The 22,922-nt window shown below is 37.6% G+C and overlaps 1 protein-coding gene across 1 annotated transcript; it reads left to right on the top strand.

Moving 5' to 3' along the window:
• Nucleotides 1–5,302: 5,302 nt before the first annotated feature.
• Nucleotides 5,303–18,405, top strand: MLC1 (modulator of VRAC current 1). Its single transcript, XM_042872733.1, has 12 exons — nucleotides 5,303–5,386; nucleotides 6,076–6,273; nucleotides 8,015–8,104; nucleotides 10,339–10,392; nucleotides 10,495–10,596; nucleotides 12,699–12,800; nucleotides 13,397–13,468; nucleotides 13,932–14,048; nucleotides 14,962–15,018; nucleotides 16,029–16,151; nucleotides 16,239–16,406; nucleotides 18,045–18,405. The coding sequence occupies exons 2-12, from the start codon at nucleotides 6,094–6,096 to the stop codon at nucleotides 18,117–18,119; spliced, it is 1,140 nt and encodes a 379-aa protein (XP_042728667.1). The 5' UTR covers nucleotides 5,303–5,386; nucleotides 6,076–6,093; the 3' UTR covers nucleotides 18,120–18,405.
• Nucleotides 18,406–22,922: the final 4,517 nt, after the last annotated feature.

Raw genomic sequence — 22,922 nt, 5'->3', positions numbered from 1 at the left:
CTGTAGGGAACCTGCTTTGGCAGGGGGGTTGGACTCGATGATCTCTGGAGGTCCCTTCCAACCCCTACAATTCTGTGATTCTGTGATTGTTAACACAGTAGCGTATTTTGCTTTCTGTCTTCATACATACACAAAAAGCACCTCTTACTAGTTTCAGTAAACTGTTATTTTTAAGACCCCTTTACATTTATTATAGTTGGTGTTTATCTTACAGCTGACACAGAGCCTCTACTGAAGCCATCTGGAGCACTCCACCATGTTAAGCCTCCCTACATACTTGGTCCAACCTCAAGCACTCAATACTATCTTACAATCCAGACATAGCATTACCACACGTGGAAAAAAAACAATACATTTCTACAGTAAAAAATAATAAAAAAAATACACATGTGTTTTTCAAACCTAAAGACAACATTCTGTTTAAAAGCTGTAATGTTGTAAATAGCACCTGTGAGGCTCCACATGCAAGAGAGACAGCTCTCTCCATTGTGATGCACTCAGCTCACAGAGGCAGTGGCTTAGAAACAAACATTCCAGTGGGAGCTCATGTAAAAACCCTCAGAACATGTTGGTAGCACACTTGAGAACACACAGCAGGACGAGCACATGATGGACTGCACTTGTACAGTTATGCAATGCAATGTACAGCACTTACATCCCAAACTAAGTTTAAGCTACCTGAGTAAGAAGGCAACCTTTAATACCTCTTTTCATTGCTTGTCCTAGATTTAGACAGAAGTGTCTCTTGGCTTCTCATGTGTGTAACTGTGGAGCTGCCCCTTCCTCCTGCACAATACCTCTGTGTAAATCCACTGAAAGCACCCTAAACACGAACCATTCTGAAGCCTCCAAACATCGAGGTTATGCTGTCACCTCCATCAACAGCCCAACAGAAATTAGTTTATTCACAGAAACAGCGTCACATGGGAAGGCTGAAGGCACCCACTGCCCACCATCACAACGGGCCTTCACACCCTGCTCTGTATCATAGAATCATAGAATCACAGAATGGTCTGGGTTGAAAAGAACCACAATGATCATCTGGCCGCAAACCACCAGACCAGGCTGCCCAGAGCCACGTCCAGCCTGGTCCTGAATGCCTCCAGGGATGGGACATCCACAACCTCCTTGGGCAACCTGTTCCAGTGTCACCAGCCTCTGTGTGAAAAACTTCCTCCTAATATCTAACCTAAGCTTCCCCTGTCTCAGTTTAAAACCATTCCTCTCAGTACTCTCACCACAGACCAACACACTCGGGGAGATGCTGTGAGAAACAGCTGCCAGGCACAGCACTGCATGGCTCGGAAACTAAAAGCCAGCCCTTTCCCCGTTGTTTCCTTCCTGAAGCAGGCCGCTCCCAGCCCAGCCCCTTCACCTGGGACAAGACCACCGCGGCCCTCACCACCAGCCTGGTGCGAGCTCCACACCCAGCTGCACAGTCGAACTGGAACTTCTACCTGAGTCCGTCCACCTCGCACCTCCTCCTTCCTCGCCATCCGCAGGTCTCCAGAAGTAGGAGAACACCCTGGAGAGAAAGCCGAGCATCGCGCACAGCCTCACCACCCCAAACACAGCGCCCGCTCACACACCACTGCGGCCTCCCCGCCGCGCCGCCGGCCAATCACGGCGCTGGCTCGGAGTCACGTGACGGGCCATTCGGCCGCAGCTGTCTGCTGTGCCTTCCCGCCGCGGGCGCGTGGTAGGGGCGGGCTCGGTATGGTGACTGTTGTTTGTGCTGGTGTTGTGCCTTCGGGTGCTAAGCGGGTGCTAAGCGCGGCCCGCTGATGTGGAGAAGCAGAGTACAGGGGAGAGTGCATGCATGCAAGCGATTATATGATGACTCTATGATTCTGTGAATCACGTTGTTGAGTTACTGTAATAACAACAGAAGCGTGCTTCAAAGCACTAAAACTCTAGAATGTTATAAACTTGGTAAACAGCAGAACCAAAGAATTTGGTCTCCTTCCTTCTCACCCTCCCCCTTTAGATGCTGAAAGGCAGCTTTCAGGTTTCCCTGGAGCTTTCTCTTCTCCAGGCTGAACAGCCCCAGCTCCTAGCGTGTCCTCATAGAGGGGTGTTCCATCCCTTGGATCATTTCTGTGTCCCTCCTCTAGCCATGCTCCAACACGTCCATGTCTGTCCTGTACTGAGGACTCCACATCTGGACGCAGTACTCCAGGTGAGGCCTCACCAGCACAGAGCAGAAGGGGAGGTTCACCACCCTCAGCCTGCTGATCACACTTACTGATGCAGCCCAGGATACTGCTGGCTTTCTGGGCTGCAGTGGACATTGCCGGTCTATTTGCCAGTTCTCTTGAAGTGTGCTTTAGGTATTTGGTGTAAGCTCCTTTAAATGTCATTTAGCAGAGGGCATTTTGCAAGTGAGTTTCTGATTTGGTGAGCTCAGTGTCCCAGTAGCATCACTGGGAGCAGCAGCACGAGGCCAGGGCGGGGGGGTCCAGGAGGTTTGGCAATGCAGCCTGTGCCTCTATGGAAAACTGCTGTACGGCTGTTTGTTATGGGAAGGTGGTGTGGTCTGTGAGCGGATTCCAGGGCTAGGGTAGCGGTTGTCTTCAGCAACCTTTTGTACTTGCACAGTTAGCTCAGCTCTGTTCAGGGAGGGAAGGGCTAGGGATGCATTGCAGACTGCGTGACGCTTTTTATAGAGTTCTGCACAGTTCCTAGACCAAGGAAATTCTGGCTGCCAGTAATTGCACATGGGTTCCCAGCTCTTGTTCTGGTGTAACTGGGGTGATGTGATGCATACTGGGAGGAGGGACCTCCCAGTGAGTATGAGTGCCTGTAGTCACTGATCTCTTTAGAAGGAGATAAATTCCTGTCTGAAGATCCTGCTCCTGACATTATTTATGAAAGCCTTCACAGGTTGTTTGTGCTGCTCAATCTTACTGCAAATGGAAAAGGCAAGTATTTAATCTGAATGTCCTTTAAAATGTGTATGTGCTATGTTTGTTCAGTACACCCATATATTTAGAAATATTTAATGTTTCAGTAGCATGAAGTGGATAGTATATATACTGGTCAGACTGGTTTGAACTCCTTAGATCATGATTAACGTGAAAGACAGTAAAAGCAAATAAAAATGTGTTGTAATGGGGGAGCAGTTTTGAAGCAACTGGGCCTGTACTTTGTTCTGTACATGCCCCATCACATAAGCTGGGAAACCAAACACTTTGAGGAATTGGTTCCACAGAAGCAAAGTACTTCAAAGAGCTGATTTTTAGAGCTGAAAATACCAAAGTAATACAGATCCTAACATTGGCAAATGACCTAGCACCTGCTACAGCTGCTTTGGGAATTTGAACCCTTTCAGTTGTCATTAGTAGCTGTTAAGTTGTTCTTCATAGCCTTTTACAATTTGATTCGATCGTTGTCTCTTGATATCATTTGACCTATCTTAGAATAAAAATGCGTAGTTTGTAAACCTTTTTGAGAAGTCTGTAATGTCCTGCTGGAGCTGTTACACTTTCTGCAGTCTTTGTGCAGGTTTCCTGTGCAGCTTTTAAAATTAGTAGGAATCTCTTCATACAACACCTTTGTACAGCACTTAGGATTGTAGGGTCATTTGGCCTCTGACTACCAGATTGTGCCTTGTGCCTTTTGTGTATACACAAAAAGGAGCCAGGATTTTGTACAAAATCTGAAACACAGAATTAGGGAACTAAAATAAAGGACCCAAAAAAATGGGTAGAAGCTGAAATCGGAAGTTTTTGTTGACATAGATGAAAAATCTGGAGAGTATCATGCAGTGAACCTCTGTGCAAAAAGTAAAGCAACAAATACAAGGAAATGCTCAGGAAAGGGTGAAGAAGGAATCACAGTGTAACCAGAGGAAATGCTGTAGTGCCCTGCTTGAGAGAGATGGCCTTCAGGTTCCATTCTGGCTAGAATACTTGGAATTTTCAGTTATGACTCCTGGTGTTGTTGGGTGTTGCTCTGTTTGGTGACATAAGAGTTTCTAAATTCATTTTTACTCAAAGAGATTAAATCAAGTAAATATCTGAAGAGCTCCCCAGTTCTTTCTTTTTAACTTAAAAAATCTCCCTATATTGACTTAAATGGTCAAAAGGGAAAAAAAAAACATGGTCCTATTTTAAATCTCTACTAATTTGTGTTAAACTCTTGCTCTTAGTACCTAGCAGTCTTTGAAAAGGATGTGAAGTCAGCGTTATCCATTTTCCATTGAAACACAGCCTTTGAAAGGGTCCAAAGAGTGGAAATACTTGCATAGCATGTTGTCTTCGAGCAGAAAGCCTTAATTACTCACGACAGTTTTGCTAGGCTACAGAGATTTTTCCCCTCTTCTCTAACACAGTACACAGCTATGTACCGTGTGTGATTAATTTCCATGTTTCAGACTATTAAAACTGTACCTTTTAATATTTTTTTTAGTATTAGCTTTCACTTTGAGAAGAACACAAATCATGTCAGCCCAAAATGAAAAGTAGGGGTGCTCTGAAGTTTTTTTTAGCATGCTTTAAAAGGTGATGCTCTTGTCCAAAAGTGCTGAAAATCTAATTGTGTCTTCGTTACTTCATTGAAGCGTACACAAGAGCCCCTGTCATTGCTGTAGTTGTCAAGATGCCAACATATTCAAGATAAAAGCATTCTTTCTTTCTTTCTTTTTTTTTTTTTAATTGCCTAATAAGCAGGAGAACTGGACCCAGTGTTCACTGGCCATTGCATGTCACTGCTGCCTACTAGATTTTAAATAAGTTGTGTAGTCGTCATGGTATAAGTGTGAATGTCAGTATGATGCCAACGTGCAGGTTTTATCTGTGCACTCTAGAAAGACAAGGTTAATAGAAAAAAGATAAAGAGTTCTACAGTGAAGATAAGGTTCTTGATAAGTTTTTAACTTATAGCTTCCCAACTTTTTGTGATACTTGAATTTTTACTTGTAGGTTATTCTAGGAAAATGCTGTGTTTTAAGTAGCTCTTGCTCTTTTGAAGCAAGGACTAGATTGTTGAATATCATAATCACAAGTTATGATAGTAACTAAAGCTGATAAACTACAAGTAAGATTTAATTTAGTATGCCAAGTAAAGAATAGTACAGAAAAAGATGTTTGAAACTTTTTTAATTTGCTGGTGTGATTTGGAAGCAGCTCTTAATGTGAGTAGTGCAGTCATTTTCTAGTGTATTCTGTTAATTAAAATTCAAGAAGCATTTTCCTGTTCCCTGGCTTAACTCAAGTTTTTGCTGTGCTTTTGTTCCGTATCTGAATAGATGTTGTTGAAAGCCAAAGTGTAAGGGAGAACTTTTCAAAGACGGCATGACTCACTGAGCGGTGAGGAGATCACAAAGTGTACGGGCATCTGTGTTCACAGGACTGCTTTAAACTGACAGTTAACTTTTCAGTCAGAGGTAAGCGTGAAGTTCTTTAACTGTTGAAAAATGTGCAGTAACTTTGATGTAAGGTACTCAAGGTATTTTAACAGATTGCAGGCAGTGAGATGAACAGAATGGGGCAAGCAAGCAACATGGTTGCTATTGGACAAGTTAGAAAGAAATTGCTGTAGCCGAATTACTGTGATTTTGTGAGCTTATTGGTGTCATGGTGAAGTCTGTCATTTCAGATGTCTGGTAAGTTTTAAAATCAAATGCAATTTAACATCTAGACATGTTTTAAAATGTTTGTCAATCCCTCAGATTTTTTTTCAAAAAAAAAAAAAGAAAGAAAAGAAAAAAAAGAAGGGAATTATTTGGTTGTAGGGTTACCCTCAAGTTACACGTCTCCAAAGATGTTTTTTAGATCTTCCCATAAAAGTCTGTTGAGTTTGTGTGTAGATACACAAACTTTCATTTTGTTGGTATTTATACTGTATTATGATGTATTATTGTGAACCATGGCTATATAATGTAATTTAGTTACTGAGTGCAATTAGTTGGCAAGCATGCATACTTCAAAATATAAATACAGCTCTGTACTAATTTTTACTTGTTTATTCTTCTTAAATAGAAAAAAAATTAATTGGGCACTGATCTGAGTATATAAAGAAACTAAGTTAGATTTTTGATCTTTCTTTGTCCTCTGCATTGCCATTATTATTTAGTTGCCTTTACAAAGTGTTATGACTAGGGAAGAAGGTTACAGAGAAGAGTTCAGCTATGACAGAATGCCAACTTTGGAGCGGGGAAAGCAAGAGAATGGAAATTATATACCGGATATCAAATCCAGTGACCTTCAGCTATCAAAGAGGCTGCACCCCTGCTTTATTTACAGAACGTGGATCTTTTCTTTGCTGATGGGTGTAAGTAAATTATAAAGAGTAAAAATTAAAAATTCTTGGGGAGGTTCTCTAATCTGTCCTGTTTCAGATCATTTAGGGAGTCATAACTACACCTTTGATAGGACTGAATATAAATACTTGTATGGAAAGAAACATACTTAGCAAACTTAAAATGTAACTTTTAATTGACTAATAATATTCTTTGGAGCGTTTTGCAGTAACTAAATGTGCTTCATGAAGGCTGATTTTTGTATTTAACATTAAATGAAGTACGTGTGGTAGTTGTGAATATCAACCTTTATTTATGAATTATTAATGCCTCTTTGTGAAGTATGTAAATTATCCTAATCACGTGCCTACTTTAAATTTTTATTTAAACTATTGAGAGTACTTGCCTTCATGGCATTTTGACATTAAAAATGCATGCAGTATTTAGTTGTCAAATTTTACTTTATGTTTTCATAAAGCTATGGACTTTTTTGATAGAATTCTCATGTAATGACTTACGTTTCTTACATGAACATCATAGTGATATGAATTGTTGTAGCTCTGGTAGAATCACTGGACGCTGATCTTGCACAAGCATCATGTTACTCCATGTTCTAGCCAAGTTAATTAAAGCTCATTATAGCAATTACAATTAAGTCTTCTTCTTAAGTCTTTTTTTTTTTCTTTTCTATGAGTTGGTATGTTTTGAAGACTAATTTTTGTAAGAGCTGAAATGTTTCACTGTTTATAGGGTAATAAATCATTTTTGCATAGTGAATAAAAGTAGTGCTTTACTTTCATGGAAACAACTGAACGCTTTTTTTGTTCTGACAGTCTGTGTAACGTGGCTTTCCTTTTGGATGTATGGTGACACGAAAAGAACAAAATAAGAACTAGCTTTCCTTGCATTAAATTTTCTCAGCGTATGTGTGCTAGGCAACAGAAGTTCCATGGTGAACAGAACTGTGTTCATGGGGTGGTTGCAAACTATAGAGTGACATCAGAGTGGCTAGCAATGGCTGTTCTTGTGCAGGAACACAGTGGGGTTTTTGATGAGGACTTTTTAAAGACATCAGAAATCTGCAGCTTGAAAAAAATGCCCAAATAATAAAGAACAGCAGTTCTGTCCCCCATCTTTCCCAACCTCTTTGAAGGAATGTCTACTCAGAGCAGAAAGAAAAATGGTTAGTAGAAGATACTAATCATTTGATGCTGAAAGTTTAGCCCTAATTGTGGGCTAATTCCTAATGAATGGAGTGATTAAAGAGGGAACAGCAGAAGTTGAGTGTTTATGGTTGTGCCACTGAACCAAAGTGGCAAGGGAGTTTGGAGGGAGAAAGGAGTGCAGGTGGATGTACCTTAGTCAGTATATCCTAATACTATTTTTGTTATTATTTTCTTGTTGGTAGTTGCCCATGTGAACTGTGAATTTTGGTAAAGCCAAGCAGATTATGCAAAGTAGAGGCTTACTTATGTTTTCTGGAACTTTTTTTTTTTTAATGTTGAACCCTCTGCAATTACCTTGTGATAATTTCCTTAGGTGTTTGCCAAGTCAAGGTACAGTACCTGATTCAGACATGCTTTTTTGGTATTAAGTCTTGGTAACCAGTGAAATGTATTCCTCAGAACTCAGCATGCTTAGATATTTTGCTTCAAAATTATTCACACAAAGACTACATTATTGTCCATCAGTAGCTCAGCTTGAAAGGAATTACTGATTTTTATCTTTACAGTAGTTTTATTGTACTAATTCATGTTATTTGTTGCTTTGCAGGCTTGCCTCCTTATTACCTCTGGGTTTTCACTGTATCTGGGAAATATTTTTCCATCTGAAATGGATTATTTACGTTGCGCAGCAGGTTCAGTAAGCATTCTTAATTATTTGCTGTGGCTGTTTGACAGCAAAAACAGTAAATGTTGTGTATTTATTTTCTTATTTATTTCATCTTTTTATTATTAACTTACTTCATGGAAAAATTATTTTTCTTTAACACTTTAACTTGTTAAAGTGGGTACTTTTCAGGCCACAACTAAGGGAATAGCCATTTTCACAAATGGTGTTGTGCTGCCATTTTTGTTTATCAGCTTACCATGGACAGCCATTAATTATCTGCTTGAGTGGTTTTTCTATGCCTTACTTGAAGAAAAATTTGTACTGTTATGCACTTGCAGAATTTGTTGCCTAAATGCTGTTGGAATGTATTTCAGTGTATTACATTTTTCATTATATTTTGCCATAATACCCAAGTACTGAGGCAGACTGAAGAAGTTCTCTGTATTATTATTGTTTTCTTAACAAAATGTGAATCAATCATATCTGACATTTTCAAAATCCACTAATTTTTACTGCACATCTAGGCCCTCACATTTGTCTTATGTTATTGTATCAAGCACTGCAATGGGCTGCCCAGGGAGGTGGTGGAGTCACCGACCCTGGAGGTATTCAAGGAATGTTTGGATTTTGTGTTGGGGGACGTGGTTTAGTGAGTACTACTGGTGGTAGGTGTATGGTTGGATTGAGCGATCTTGAAGGTCTTTTCCAATCTTGGTGATTCTGTGATTCTGTGATTCTGTGATTAACTTATTCTTTAGGTCTTAGCTTATAAGATGAGTCTGATGTACTTGTTTTGTTTGTGACAGGATTCTGTTCTGTCATTACTATTTTGTCAACTTGACTTGTGGATTTATTTTAAGTTAGGTGCAAGGCTAATGCTTTACACAAGTACCAGGAGTTCTGTGGGTGAGCTGTGACTTATCTTTCTGTTAGAGAGATTAGAATAATGTTAAAGCAGTTTTTGAAGCCACTGTCTTCGCTGAACTGTTACACTGTGCACCATTAATGTAGTTACTGAGATATATCTTTTTCTGCCTCAAATATGGTCTCTTTGAACTTTGTATTTACTGAGAATTTCTAAAGATACAGAAGGTTAAGTGACAAATCACTTTTATGTTGGGTTTGAATGGCTTGCTGTTGTTGAAGACGTGTATGTTTGGGTCTGTATGTGGGCAACGTGTTTCAGCTACTGCTGCAGATAATGGCAGTGTAGTTGGAAGAGTCTATAGAACTGTATAATCTACTGACTACTAAATGTCTGGCTTACCAAGAGCAGAATTGCTCTCTAGAATGTATTGACCATCTTGACTAGGAATAGAATTCAGTTGTCTAACTGCAGTCACATTGTGTTCTAGAGACCCTAGGGCGTTCAGGATATAAATGTATCAATTCATGATGTTAAAGATGGGTCACTTAGGTGCCAAGAATTTTGAATTTCCATATTAATCTAATTATAGGGGTTTCATTGTTAAGCTGTCAGTGCTCAGACTTGTTAGAAGATAATTAGTGAACAAATGCAACGGTTATTACATGATTCATCAGTTAACCTGAAAATCTTATCCATAATTTTAGTTGAGTATATTCATATTTTACTTATGAATATATTGTACAATTGCATACATGTGAAAAACAGAGTTGGATCCGTAATAGTAATATATCTAATGTGGTGGGGAGCAACTGGGGCTTGAGAAATTGCTTTGTGAAACTTTTCCTTTTTGTGTGATTTTTCCATTTAGCTCTGCTCTTTTGTAGTGAAATTTTCCTAGTGAAACTAACAGAGGTTCTAGGCATGATTCTTAAATTGTAATGTCTCAGCAGACTGGTTTTTATCAAGTTCTTCAGAAGAGTGTGGTTGAGATTTTAAACAACCATTACGTTGTATTTTTAAAAGAATATGGAGGCCCAGTGCAGGAGTAGCTGTGCTATTCTTTTCCTTCTTAAAGATGTTCTAGAGTTAATTTAGCTAACAAAGGCATGGAATGACTCATGAGACTTCCATGCTTTCCTTTATGCATCACATTGTGCTGGGTAGCTAGTCAAAAGTGAGGATATGGAAACTTCTAGTAATCCTCCAGAACCAGTTGTAATTAATGAGCCCAGTGAAGGAGGATGGTCTTTCCTCAGAGTTTCTATTTTCAGTTTGTCTAATTATTAGCTGTAATATGTAATATTAAATCTGATTCAATTAAAAACACATATAGAAAAATATATTTAATATTCTTTGTGCAGAATATCCCACTAGTTTTCTCTCTTAATTTTCCCAGTGTATTCCTTCAGCAGTTGTGAGCTTTGCTATAGCAAGGAATAAAATTAATGTGGTAAGTGAAAGATTTTTTTTGGCAATTATATCAATTATATCTTTTTTTTTTCCTCTTGTTTGTAAGATGAGAGCGAAACCCATTCTGAAATTTGTTTTACAGATACCCAATTTTCAGATTCTGTTTGTCTCTACATTTGCTGTTACAACAACATGTTTAATTTGGTTTGGATGCAAACTTGTCCTGAATCCGTCAGCTATAAATGTAAGTTAATAGAATAATTGCTAATTAAAGCAACATTTATCTTTGCTTTACAAAAAAAAAAAAAAAAAAAAAGTAACAACATAGTTTTCAGTCTACAGAGATCATCTGCCAGTAACTTTACTTTCTGGGGTAAGACAAGACCTGAAAAATTGAAATCAGAAATAAAACCTCATGATACAGCTAACTTACTGGAGATGAGTATGAAAATGACTTTCTTGTATTTTAAGTTCAGGAGTATGAATGAGATGTTGAAGGGTAATCCACTTTTACCAACAGTCTTTTTATTTTTCTTTTGATCGAAGAAACTTCTTAAAAAACTATTGTTTAAATTATTTGATTTTTTTTTTTCTGAAAGAGCAGGATCAGAATAACACTGAAAACAGTTTAGTACTTCAGTTATAGATAAGGCAATTTTCAGGGTCAAATTATATTGAAATGGAAGTGTCCCAAGCAGTGGTATTGTATGACATCTTCAGATTAAGTATAACTCTTTCTTGGATCTTCTACATTGTACAGTTTTGCTTCTGAAGTCATCAAGTAAAGAAAGTTTTGATGAATGTTTCTCCTATATATTGTCAACAAAGAGAAGGCAGCTGTTAGTATTATTTAAAATGCACTTATTTCATGCAGGGGAGAGTTCTTTGTTTTTGAATCACAGCCTTAACACTTGTCTTTGGTAGTCTAAGCCAAACAGTAACATTATAGGGTTTTTTGGTTATGGTAAAATGTTCTGAGTCCTCTATTCTATATAAGAATATGAAGTGTGAGAATAATTCTGTGAAGTAATATAGCAGTAGTAGGTATTATTGTTAGTGTTGATAAATGCTCAGACTATCACAGAACAGCTCAATACAACTATGTCAAACATTTTACATGAATGTTAATGACAGACACCAGTCTGTCCCTGTAATTACGGTGCTTCTGGACCCAAACTTGAATATCTACTTGACACTGCACTGTAAATGTGGCCTTGTCAGCATATCTTGGTACCAGTGCTACATGTCAAAACATTGTAGTTTGCAGGCTGGATTCTATACCCAAAAGAGCCTTTAAAATCTGCCAGCTATGACCTTTTTCAAAATAAATATGTATATATATGTAATGAAAGGTAATGTTGGAGAAAAACTTAGATTTGATCATCCCAGAAATAGGTCTACCATGAAGAAGCACTTAGTTCACTGAGCTGCGTTTTACTCAGCTTGTATAGATTTTTAATGGAGTTAGTTCTCCTTGAACTTTTGGTGCTTTACCCAATGGCCACATCTAGCCACCAAATTTTTTTTTTGGGCTGCTACTGGAAAAACATTGTGCTTCCAAAGGCTTACAGAGGGAGATCTACTCTGCCTAACTTGAACACTTCTAGAAGATTATTAAACCCACGTAGAGTTGGAATTGTCTCATGAAAAGAGGTAGATAATGAACTGAAGAAAAATATTCCATTCGGTGTATTCTTGTCTTGAAGATGAACAATGGCAGAAGGGATGGCAGCATATATTTTTTTTTACATGGTAATGTAGTCTGTTAGACCTGGAAGAGTTGCAAAATCGCATCTACTAGCACTAGGCAGAACACAGAGCTAGGATTCTTGGCCCAGTTCTTTGGAATGTGTTTTCATTCAGTATTAGGCATTGCATCAGACAATTTGCATTGCAGCGTAGAGTTTGGAAGCCTGTGGCCCTCTTTCTCTCCCAGTGGATTTCCTTTGCCTCACAGGCTAGTCAGGCTCCCTCTTGTTTATCTTCTTGCTTTTTCTATGAGTTTTTATGATTTGCTGCACTGTTCTGGTTTCATTTCTGCAAAATGCAGCAATACCCAGAACATTCCCCATGTTATTAACTGCTTTTTTGGGAGACAGTGGTGTACTGTTTTTCAGGCAGATCATTCTCATAATTGAAATAAATATCTCCTTCTCAGATTAAGTATTCTCAGTATTATGTAGATAACTAAGTGTTCTAGAAATTCGTCAAAAATAAAAAGTTTTTAAAAGCATCCAATCAGCAGAGCATCTAAATATCACAGCATGTAGATAGCTGGATCCTGCCCCATTTGTTACTTTTAATATCAAAGATGTAACTTATTTATGTCTGGAATTCCACTGACAGATAAATTTCAACTTGATTCTACTTATTCTGCTGGAAATCTTCATGGCAACTACTGTGATCATTTCAGCTAGATCTACTGAAGACTGCTGTATGAGAAAGAAAGTAGGTACCCTAAGGTTAGAGTTGATAAAGAGTTGATTGTTTTTTGATGTTTCTCTAAGTAACTGTAAAAAAGTGTTAGATTTTTCCTGTATTATGTGTGATACCTGGACAATAAATATTGGCTTCAGGTTTTTCCTTAAGTGCTTTTCCAAAACAAACTCTTGTTTCTGTGTTACTTTTTTTACCTACTACTGAAGCCATTTCATGATTTGGTGGAAGCACTGTTTGCTAGACAAAGTCATACTGTAAATGTCTTCCTTCAGTTACCGTGTCAGCAAAATCAGAAGGATTTACATCAGATTTTCAGAAATCTTTCAGACTTTGAAAGGCTAAGGAAGAAAGTAGAAAAGAGCGATGGCTGTATTCCACTGTTGAGTGGTGGTAGTATAACAGCTCATCTGGGACTACTTTGTTTATTTTCAGTGTGACTGATGCACTCTGACACTGTCAAGTATTGCCAAATGTCACTTTTGGTTCTGATGGGCCAACCAGACGTTACGTGCCACCTGTAACAGGATCTGTAACAAGTTTTACAAAATGTAAAAACAAATCTATTATTTGCATATTATTCAGTCACAATTTTTAATTTCTTCTAGAATGCCACATACGATAGTACCATTGCTTTGAGTAATGTCAGCTTTCCTGCCCGAATTCTGAAGTCATACTCAGTAAGTACATGTTTTCTGTCTTTATATCAATTTATTCTTGCATCATTATAAGTGCCAAAATCCTTTAAAGTCAGAAACAGATTGATGTAGGTAAGCACTGCAAGAATTAGAAATATGAGATGGATCCTAAAATGCTTCCTTTTAGAATATTATAAGATAAATAACTGCCATGTACATTGGGAAAAAGATTACTTAATGACCTAAGGATAAATACTGTAAACTGAACTGTTGTTTAGTGGAGCTAATAAATGAGAGTATAAACATGCATAATAAAGCTGAACTTGCTTTCATTTAAGCCAGCTGGAGTTTTGCCATATTTTACATCTGTGGAACATTGACTTTTTGTATATCTAACAGCATAAATGCTATTTTTTTTTTCCCAGGGAGTTCTTTTCCACAGGCAAATAGGAATTTTGTTTTTTAAACGAACTATTTATAACTTGTGTGTTCTACTTTGTTTTAGGTAATTGAAGTGATAATTGGAATTTCATCAGTATTTGGTGGCATAATTGCTTTAAATATGGATGTTCTGGTGTCAGGTCCATATCTTTCAGTAACATTCTTTTGGATCTTGGTTGCTGTAAGTAGTTCAAAATGAATGTACTCTTTTAAAACAGCGCATTTGATTTTTCTTTCTCTTTTTCACTGTGCTGGAATGTTTATTTGACCCTAATATTAATTGGAAATTTCTGCATTGCAAATAAATACTTCAGTATATCTAGTCTATTATGTAATGATGGTTCTACTTTGATTTTTAAGACTTTGGTCCTTAAAACATATTGTGATACATTTTCAGTCCCCAGTAACATGGAAATGAGTAATAAGGGTTTTAAAGACGTTGTGTTTTGTGAAACAATTCCTAGATTTTAGAGTATTTCAGGCTGCAAAATAAGAAGTTGTGTTAAATTTTAGTGTGATAGGTTCCTCAGGATATCACCTTTAGCTCATCAGAATTAACTGGATTAAAAGCCTGAGACTGTGTTTGGTAATGCTTGTCACTAATAACAGCCTGCACCTAGGAACAGTGCAGTCGTAAAGAATGGTGTGTTACTCTGCTTGCCAAAAGCTGAACAAGCTGAGAAGGATGGCAATGAACACTAGTTTTATATATGGCTCCTATGTCTGGAAAATCCCTCTCAGGAAATGGAAAAGGATTGTAAACAACTTCTTCAGCATGCAAAACTCACAGCGTTCTGTGGGGCTCATTAGATTTTAAGGCAGAAACGTCAAGTTTTGTGGTTAATATTTCATTATGTGGAGGTTTAATGCATGATCCTCATTTAAATGTAAGCTAAATGAAGATTAGTTTTATCTCTGTTTAATTAATTGATTCACAGTACTGTCACTAAAAATATATGCAGTTTCATGTCTTCATTAAATTTAGGATGTGATCTGTGACTAGTGGGAATCACTGTTACACAGTTGTAAACTGTGCAATTTTCAAGTAGGTAAATCCTTATTTGTTACACTTCCTTATCTTGTACTCTATTTAGTGCTTTCCTAGTGCTATCGCAAGTCATGTGGCTGCTGAATATCCAAGTAAATGTCTGGTAAGTGTGTAAAGTCCTTGAATTTTGCCATTAGAATATATAATAATATTCATATTTGCTCGTTTGTTTGTAGTTACGTGTACAAATGCAACAGATGTATTGTGTAACAAGAATGTAAGTTGATTTTTCTGAAAAGAAGTCCCGTCCATGAAATTCTAAGAACTGGTGGGTTTTTTGTTTGTTTGTTTTATTTTTACTGGTTTCTTAGAAATGGACACTGCTTTATGGAAAAAAAATGCCTCGTATGGTACACAGAGAAATGCTTTCATGCTCCTGAGCTCCATTCCATTCCCTTTCCATTATGTGCTTTCTGAAGGAAGAAAATTAGGGGTGCAGTCCATATAGGATCTAGAACCTGTTATAAACAAATTTCTAATCTGTATGACTAGCAAGAAAACTGAAGAATGTTCTATAAAGCACATTTATTCCCTGAGTGTCCCAGATGTGTAGTTAAGTCTCCTTAAAACATCTGCTCTAAGTTACAGTCAGTCAACCATACTTAAGTCAGTCATAATGCATGACCACAACAGAAGTCAGAATTTGATCCTTTAGGATGATATTTGAATGAAAACTAAGCTGCTATTTTATTGTAATAAATTTGCCTCAAAGCACTCAATTTGATTTGAATGGTTGTTTCAGACTTTAAGTCTGCAATATCTGCTGTTAATTGTCAGTATTTCATACAAACTGAAAAAGAAATGATACTTCTTTACTAGCTTTCTAAATTTTGTATTGTTTCCTCTATCTGCATTTGAAAGACACTTTTATAATTAGACAAAAGACCCATCACACTTCTGAAAAGGAAAATGAATTATAAAACAGGAGTATTTAGGCTAGGAAATTTAGTCAAAGCTTGCTTCTGTATCTCCATACAGTAAATGGCTGTTAAGATTTATCTTGTATGTGTAATCTTACACTTCTGTTATGCTTGCTTAGGGGAATACAGCTCACAAACAACATTTTTACTTGTTTTTTTCCCCTTTTAATATTTATAATCTTGTTTTATTTAGGTTGAGGTCCTGATTGCCATTAGCAGTGTCACATCCCCACTGTTGTTCACTGCTTCTGGATACTTATCCTTCAGTATCATGCAAGTTGTTGACATCTTTAAAAATTATCCACCTGCTGTTAAAGTACGTATTTTGATGCAATTGGAAAATTAACATTTACCAATTAATGTAGCAACAAAAGAATGAAGATATCCATGCCTCTATTTTCAGCAGTCTTATGATGTACTACTGTTGCTTCTGATGTTGATGCTGCTAATTCAGGCATGCCTTACTATCGGAACTGTAATACAGTGTGTAAATTACAAGACAAAAATGAAACTGCAGGATTCGTCCTGGACAGAATCGCAGGTTAAAAAACAGGAGTACAGAACTACAGAGGTATGTATTTGTAACCACAATGAAGTTTAAATAAGTAGCATAAATTTATAGCAAAGATGATAGGCCTTGCATGACCCTTGCATGACCCTATGAGAAATCAATGAAATTAAATGTTTTAAATGCTGGCAGAAGTTTTGGACCATGAAATGAGTTGTCAGTATAGTTGTGTCTTTTCAACGGCTGTGAATTTCCAAGGGGAATGAATTTGCTAAGCATAGTTAGTTCTAAGTTCCTTGAACTGCAGATGAGAAGTGTTAGGTACACTGAGCATAGCATCAACACTTGGAAAGCTGCATGAGTGGCTACTTGTGCTGGTCAGTTTGAAGTAGTGAACAGAGGAGAGTGTCTGGAATCCCAGGGCTCTGCATGTCCTAACTATTCTACTAAAGTCGGCAATGAAGATCAAAATTGACATCCTGTGTTTCCTTCCTGCACTTAAGTGTTTGAGCCATTCTTTCAGTTACAGATATATAAATACTTTCATAGAGCATGGTGATGCCAGTATTGCTGTTATTCATGTGACTTGAGTGGTCTTCCAGGGAATAGTGAAATCCAAATCATGTCAGATATGCACAGATTGACTACATGCATCTCCTAGCACAGCAAAGCACATTTAGCCCGTAGGCTTTCCTCATCTCTTCTGAACAAAGCAAAGTGCTGTATTAAAGAACAGGGAAGAGTAAGTCGTGTTAGCTGGATGGTTTCTGTATGGCTCAGCATTGAAAAGGTTGAGTGCTGGATTCAGTCCTTTCTCTAAAAGGAGCACCCACAATGAATCAGCACAGCTAGAATGTGCAGGAAGTACACAGCAACAGCACGGCTGTTACACAATTGGTAATAGAAAATGGAAGCTGTGGATTTAAGTGCCCTTCAGGCTGCTGACGGCATTCAGTATAAGTCACTGATCTTTTGGTTCTGTGACCTGAGAGCTATGTTCTGCATAAAAGATGGAACTCAGCAGCATTTCACAGAATCACAGAATTGTAGGGGTTGGAAGGGACCTCCAGAGATCATCGAGTCCAACCCCCACAGCTGTAAGTTACATTTTTGAGCTTAAGTGATGGCATGGCTAAACCATTCTCTTCAGGTATCAGTTAAATGCCAAAAAGAAGCAATTTTTCTAGAAAAGCAACATCTTATTATTTGCCTTGTAGTGTTTGAACACAGGAATAATGTGACAGGTGAAGGTGTATGTCTCTGTGGCTTTTAAGTAGTTGCATTCTTAGGCAAGATCTTAATTTACTTGCATGTGTGTAGATGAATCTTGCTTCAGTTGCATTGTTGGGACTACTGCTACTTACTACTTTGAGTTCAGAGATTTAGGTTGTAGAGCTTTTAAATAATTTTTTGACAAAAAAAAATCGACAATATCTGAAGTTGTGTGTTTAAAGTAGGATTTTGACCAAATTTCGTTGGCCCAAATGTTTAAGTACTACACTGTTTACATTATTATATTTGTCTGTTGTAAATATGTACTATACAGTATACAAAGCTTTACAATTTACAGTATATACAGTATTCAGACTATAGCTGTGTTTATGTTCTCCCAGATTGTCTCATGTTTACTTGCTTTAAATTCTGTTTTTAACCAAAATGTTGTTTTGTGTTTCCATTTGTTTGAAATTTTTTTACTTCTAGGTTTCCAATAATACCTTAAAGGATTTTGACAAAGACAAAGCCTGGAAAGCAGTTGTGGTGCAGATGGCTCAGTAGTTTGGATTCTGCAAATACAGCCACTACAGTACAATCCAATGCTATAAATCTACTGTTTGAACTAAGGCTTAAAAACTTTCCAGTTTATAAACAGCAACATAGTTACAGCAGTAGGAGCCAATGAATAACACAATAAATATTGCCTTTCTAATCATTTTTGAAATATGTTGATAACATTTTTAACAAATCTGTCTTTTCTGTTGGTATCTGCATCTTAGTCTTTCTTTTGAAGTTATCATTGGGGAAAAAAGTAATGACTCACACACTGACAGCGAAATAAAACATGACTGTATGCAGTAGGCTTCGAGTGTTTGCAAGAGATTGCAATAACTGCAGTTATGCAGTATGTGTAACTGATAAATGCTTTTGTAAAGTTATGAATACAAATTACAATTGTTATTTCTGCTTATACTTCACTTTTGTAGGAGTTGTAAGTTCTTTTTTGTTTCATTGCTTTTATATAAATAAAAGTCTGTTATCTGAAAGCTCAAGGATATGGATTGATATGCTACCTGTAGAGATGAAAATAGAATAATTTCTCAAATTCAGCTTCATCTTCTGACTTTTAAGGGAGGAAGGGAGATTTGCTGTCAAAAATCAAAGTAAAAGTAAAACAAACAAACAACAAACACATACAGCCAAATAACCAGAGATCCCACTGATAGGAGTTTTTTCACACTTGAAAATGTATGTTTGGCATGTTATTTTTCATTTATTTCTTTTCCTTACTATCTTTAAAACTTAAGGGATGTAGTTGCTCTTTTTTTTTTTTTTTTTTTTTTTTTTTGTAGTTGCTATGCTTGTAGTTGTAGTAGTAAGTAGTAAGTAGTAATGCTTGTAGTTGCTGGGGTGTTCAAGGAAAGACTGGATGTTGCGTTGAGGGACATGGTTTAGTAGGAGCTATTGGGAATAGGTGAACGGTTGGACTGGGTGATCTTTTAGGTCTTTTCCAACCTTAGTGATTCTATGATTCTATGATTCTATGATTTAACTATATCCTCCATTCAGATTGCCTTTACTTCCTATGTGAATTAAGATTGAATAGGTTATGAACAATATAAATTTCCACATTGATAGACTTTTGAATTTACATTGGGTTAGCTGCAAAGTGGTGGGGTTTTTTTGTCTGTTTTTTTTTTTTCCTGTTTGTTTTTGAAAGATTGAATGCAGAAGTTCATTCTTTCTCTTTGAATGTGCAACCAAATCATTTATTCAGAACATGGTGGAAAGCTCTCCAATTTTGGGGAGGGGAATTGAGAAACAGGTATGTCGGTGAGGGTTGGAGCCCTTCAGGTATGTTAGTGTGTTTTTTTGGTTCTGTTTAGGAGAGCTGATATAATTTTAGAATTTTAATATACAGAGAATACTCTTTCAAGTTTATAGCAGTGCTTCTTAAGAACACATACAGAAATCTCTCCATTCACATAAAAAAGTGGGTTGTTTTGGCCTAGGCTAATTCATCATCAACCAGAGGATGCTGCTGCTGTTTACTGGTCCTGGTGGGAACATTTTATCAGCAAGGCAAATAAACAATATTACCATCTCTGCTACAGTCTTGCAATTGAAGGGTTTGAATGCATCTCAGCTGCTGGCTTTCTTGTATGTGATGAAGTGCCTTGGATAAAATGAATCTGTGCCTAAAAGAGGTATCTTTTTTGTGAAGGGATGTTTGGCTTTGATTATGAAGAAGGTGAGATCTAATTAGATCTTCTATTACTGAGCACTGGTGGAGATTAGTAATAAGTGACACGTGCTTAAGGAATCTGCTTTCCTCAGAAGGCCCTACTTACAAGGCACTGAGCTTCTTTAGTCTCTTTTTGTGTCAAATGATTTGAGATGCTCTTCCAAATGGTAAGAATCTTTTAAACTGCTACTGATTTTGAGTGTTCTCTCAGGAATGACCTGGAAGAGCCTAATTATTACAGAGTGTAATCAAGTTTGTTTACCTTTCCTGGGAAACTGAAGTATTTTAATGATAGGTGAAGAAAAAAGCATTCGTCTAAAATAAAGAGGAAACTAAATAGACTATGGATACTAGTCTGCAAGTTGACTTATCTTAAGCAAGAAAGAAAATTGTGGAAGTAGGAGGAAGGCTTTTACACCATAACCAATATAGGGCTGGCAGTTGATATGAAAATGCTTTTTCAGGCTTCCCTATAAATCTCACTCTGTGGTCAAATGCATTTGTATTTCAAAGCAACAGCCCCTGCAGGCCCCTGCTACCCCCAGACAAGTGACCTGTGTGTTGGTGTATGCCACAGTAAATCTCTTGATTGCTTGTAGCATTCACTAGGGCGTGCTGATAGATGATGTGACTTTAAAATAAGGAGAAGGCCCTGGTATAACCTAAGGGTTGGTTCTTCCCATGGAAATAAGGTGTCTTCTGGTCGGATTCCAGACATGAAACGATACACCACAGTTAAAAGCTACCTGCAGTTTTTAAGATTGCCAAAGCAAGGATTGGAGGAAGATTTCCAGAGTGTTTGAGAGGTTTGGTATTTGCCCTGAACAACTCATAGGTGCAGACTTATGCTTCTTTGGCGCATTTAAGCCTGGTCGGAAACCTACAGACATAAATCCAAGGGACAAAAGTCATTGCCCCCTCTAGTGGCAGCTTGGTGACACAACACCGTGCCGTGCTGCAGGGGTCCTGCTGGGAGTCTGATGGAACTGGAACTCAGCGGAATGACTATTATGTACAGCCGCTTGTTTTACCAGGGATTAAGGTCCTAGTTTATAAGTAAATAAACAAAAAATAGTCTTAGCTAAAATAAATAAATATGGCTGAGACACTTAGCTTTTTAGATCTTTCCTATCATTCATATCCAGCAGCAGAGAGGGGAGATTGGCATGAGATGCCTAAGCTGATGTAACCCAGTGCTGAAATGGGTTGCCTCCTCTGGCCTTCTTCCCCATGCTACCAGTGACTGGTATCTGACTATACTCACAGAAATTTATCAATTAAAGGAAAAAAACAAAACAAAACACTTTTCTGCTGTTTTAGTCAGCCAGCTTAAGACACTGAAAAACTCAATGGCCCTCTTTAAAACTTGGGATATGACTTCAGTGGAAGTAGATCACCAGAATATTTGTTTTTAGTGCCTCTCTTCTCTCTCCCCATCACATTCCTTACCTATGGTTTGCACAGTCATGTGCACCATCTCGTTTCCATCCCCTTTTCCAGAAATTAGACTTGTACGTGATCCATACCAGGAACTGCAACTTATGACTGACCGTACAATTTGTGTTGGTAGAGCACTATCAATAGAGTTAAATGTATTCTCCAAATAAGAAAATGGCATGCCTTGTGATCTGTGTTTTGTGTTTCTGAAGAGTATCCATCAGATCAAAATAATAAGATCTAAATTAGTTTCAGAAACTGCATTAGTCAGGCTTCTTTGGCGACTGATTTGGTTTTATAATATTTTCCTGTTTTTTCAGATGCTAGAAGTACTAACATTTGTATGTTACTGAGTGGGAAGTCCCCCAGGGAGAAGCCGACAACCTGAAGATTATGCGAGTGTCATTTATTTTGCATATGTATTTTTAGGGTTGCATCTTCAAAAGATGAGATTTGGATTATTTTTTTTCCCTAAGTTTGTGTTACCTGTCTAATGCTGAGGTGCTTCACTATAAAATTTTTCTGCCTCTGGGAAAGCATCCAAGGAGTGAAGTAACAAAACTGGAGCTGGGCATGATGATGAATCAGATTTGTGCAGAAGGAGAACCATGCTAGCTTTAAGTGATGAAGACGAAAACAATTTGTATTGGCCAATTAATTTCAAATGCGTATTTTGTTGATATCAAATTAGGATCATCAAATATGATTTCAAAAAATATGTTTTTCATACATCCTTTTTCAAGACAGGAGAGGTCTCCCAGTATAAAATATCCTGGTGGAATGGTGGAGCTTTCCTCAGAGTATAATTTGAACTTTTTAGAAATGAATTTACCTTTCCAGGTCAGTGTTCATTCTTTCAAAAACTGCACCTCTTCAGTGAACAAGTTATAATTTTTCCTTTCCATCCTGTGAAGATCAGCTATTACAGGAAGAGAAAATATAAAACCAATACTTTATTTTTTGAAAGGTGAATGATTTTCCCCCGAACTCACTCATTTTTAAAATCTGATACAACTCCTAATCTGAGAACTCCTTATTGCATGCATGTTAGCAAGCGGCCATTTCTTCAGAGGGCAGACTCATAGGTTTAAACTGGCTCTGCACTTTTCTGTTCTACTTATGATCTGTGGAGACAGATCACAGATATCAGGAACCACCCAGAAATGGTTGCCCAGCACTGGTTGCTTTCAGAAGCCCTATGAGAGAGGAGATGCTGATGGCACACTACCTACCTCTGTACTGTTCTCTTTGTCTCTGTAATAGAATGTAGGCTGGCTTGCCCACTGCCCCCTAAGGACAGTGCAGGGATTATTATTGATCTTGAGTCTCACCATTTACCCAATAACCAGGATTAATATCAACTGCTCTGGTATTTGTTTTTCTAGACAAAGACCTTGATTCACTGGGGCTCAGTTCTGGGGATATGCACTGTTTGCCAGCAGTCCTGGTTTGAATTATTCACGTCCTTCTGATGCTGTTTTACCCAGTTCCACTGAAGTCTATGGAAAGAGTTTCATTTAATTCAATATGGTTCATCTTTCAGTCTCTGTATTTATTTTTTATGTTCTTTCCAACATCTGATTTATATAAAAAGCTACATAAAATCAGAATTTTATCCACGTTGTATAAACCCTGAAGTTCAAGATTGAAATGGAAATGAAAAACGATAGCATAAAAACATA

This window comes from Lagopus leucura, unplaced genomic scaffold, assembly GCF_019238085.1.
Source record: "Lagopus leucura isolate 7727_CA_CO unplaced genomic scaffold, USGS_WTPT01 Super-Scaffold_100008, whole genome shotgun sequence".
NCBI lineage: Eukaryota > Metazoa > Chordata > Aves > Galliformes > Phasianidae > Lagopus > Lagopus leucura.
The sequence above is the reverse complement of the archived record's forward strand: the minus strand, read 5'-3'. Positions and strand labels throughout refer to the sequence as shown.

Bases quoted from the DNA above. Each gene is read 5' to 3' on its own strand.
- MLC1 (XM_042872733.1), top strand. From the start codon at position 6,094: ATGACTAGGGAAGAAGGTTACAGAGAAGAGTTCAGCTATGACAGAATG. The intron at 8,105-10,338 runs GTAAGCATTCTT...TAATTTTCCCAG, and splicing joins TACGTTGCGCAGCAGGTTCA to TGTATTCCTTCAGCAGTTGT. The intron at 15,019-16,028 runs GTAAGTGTGTAA...TGTTTTATTTAG, and splicing joins AATATCCAAGTAAATGTCTG to GTTGAGGTCCTGATTGCCAT.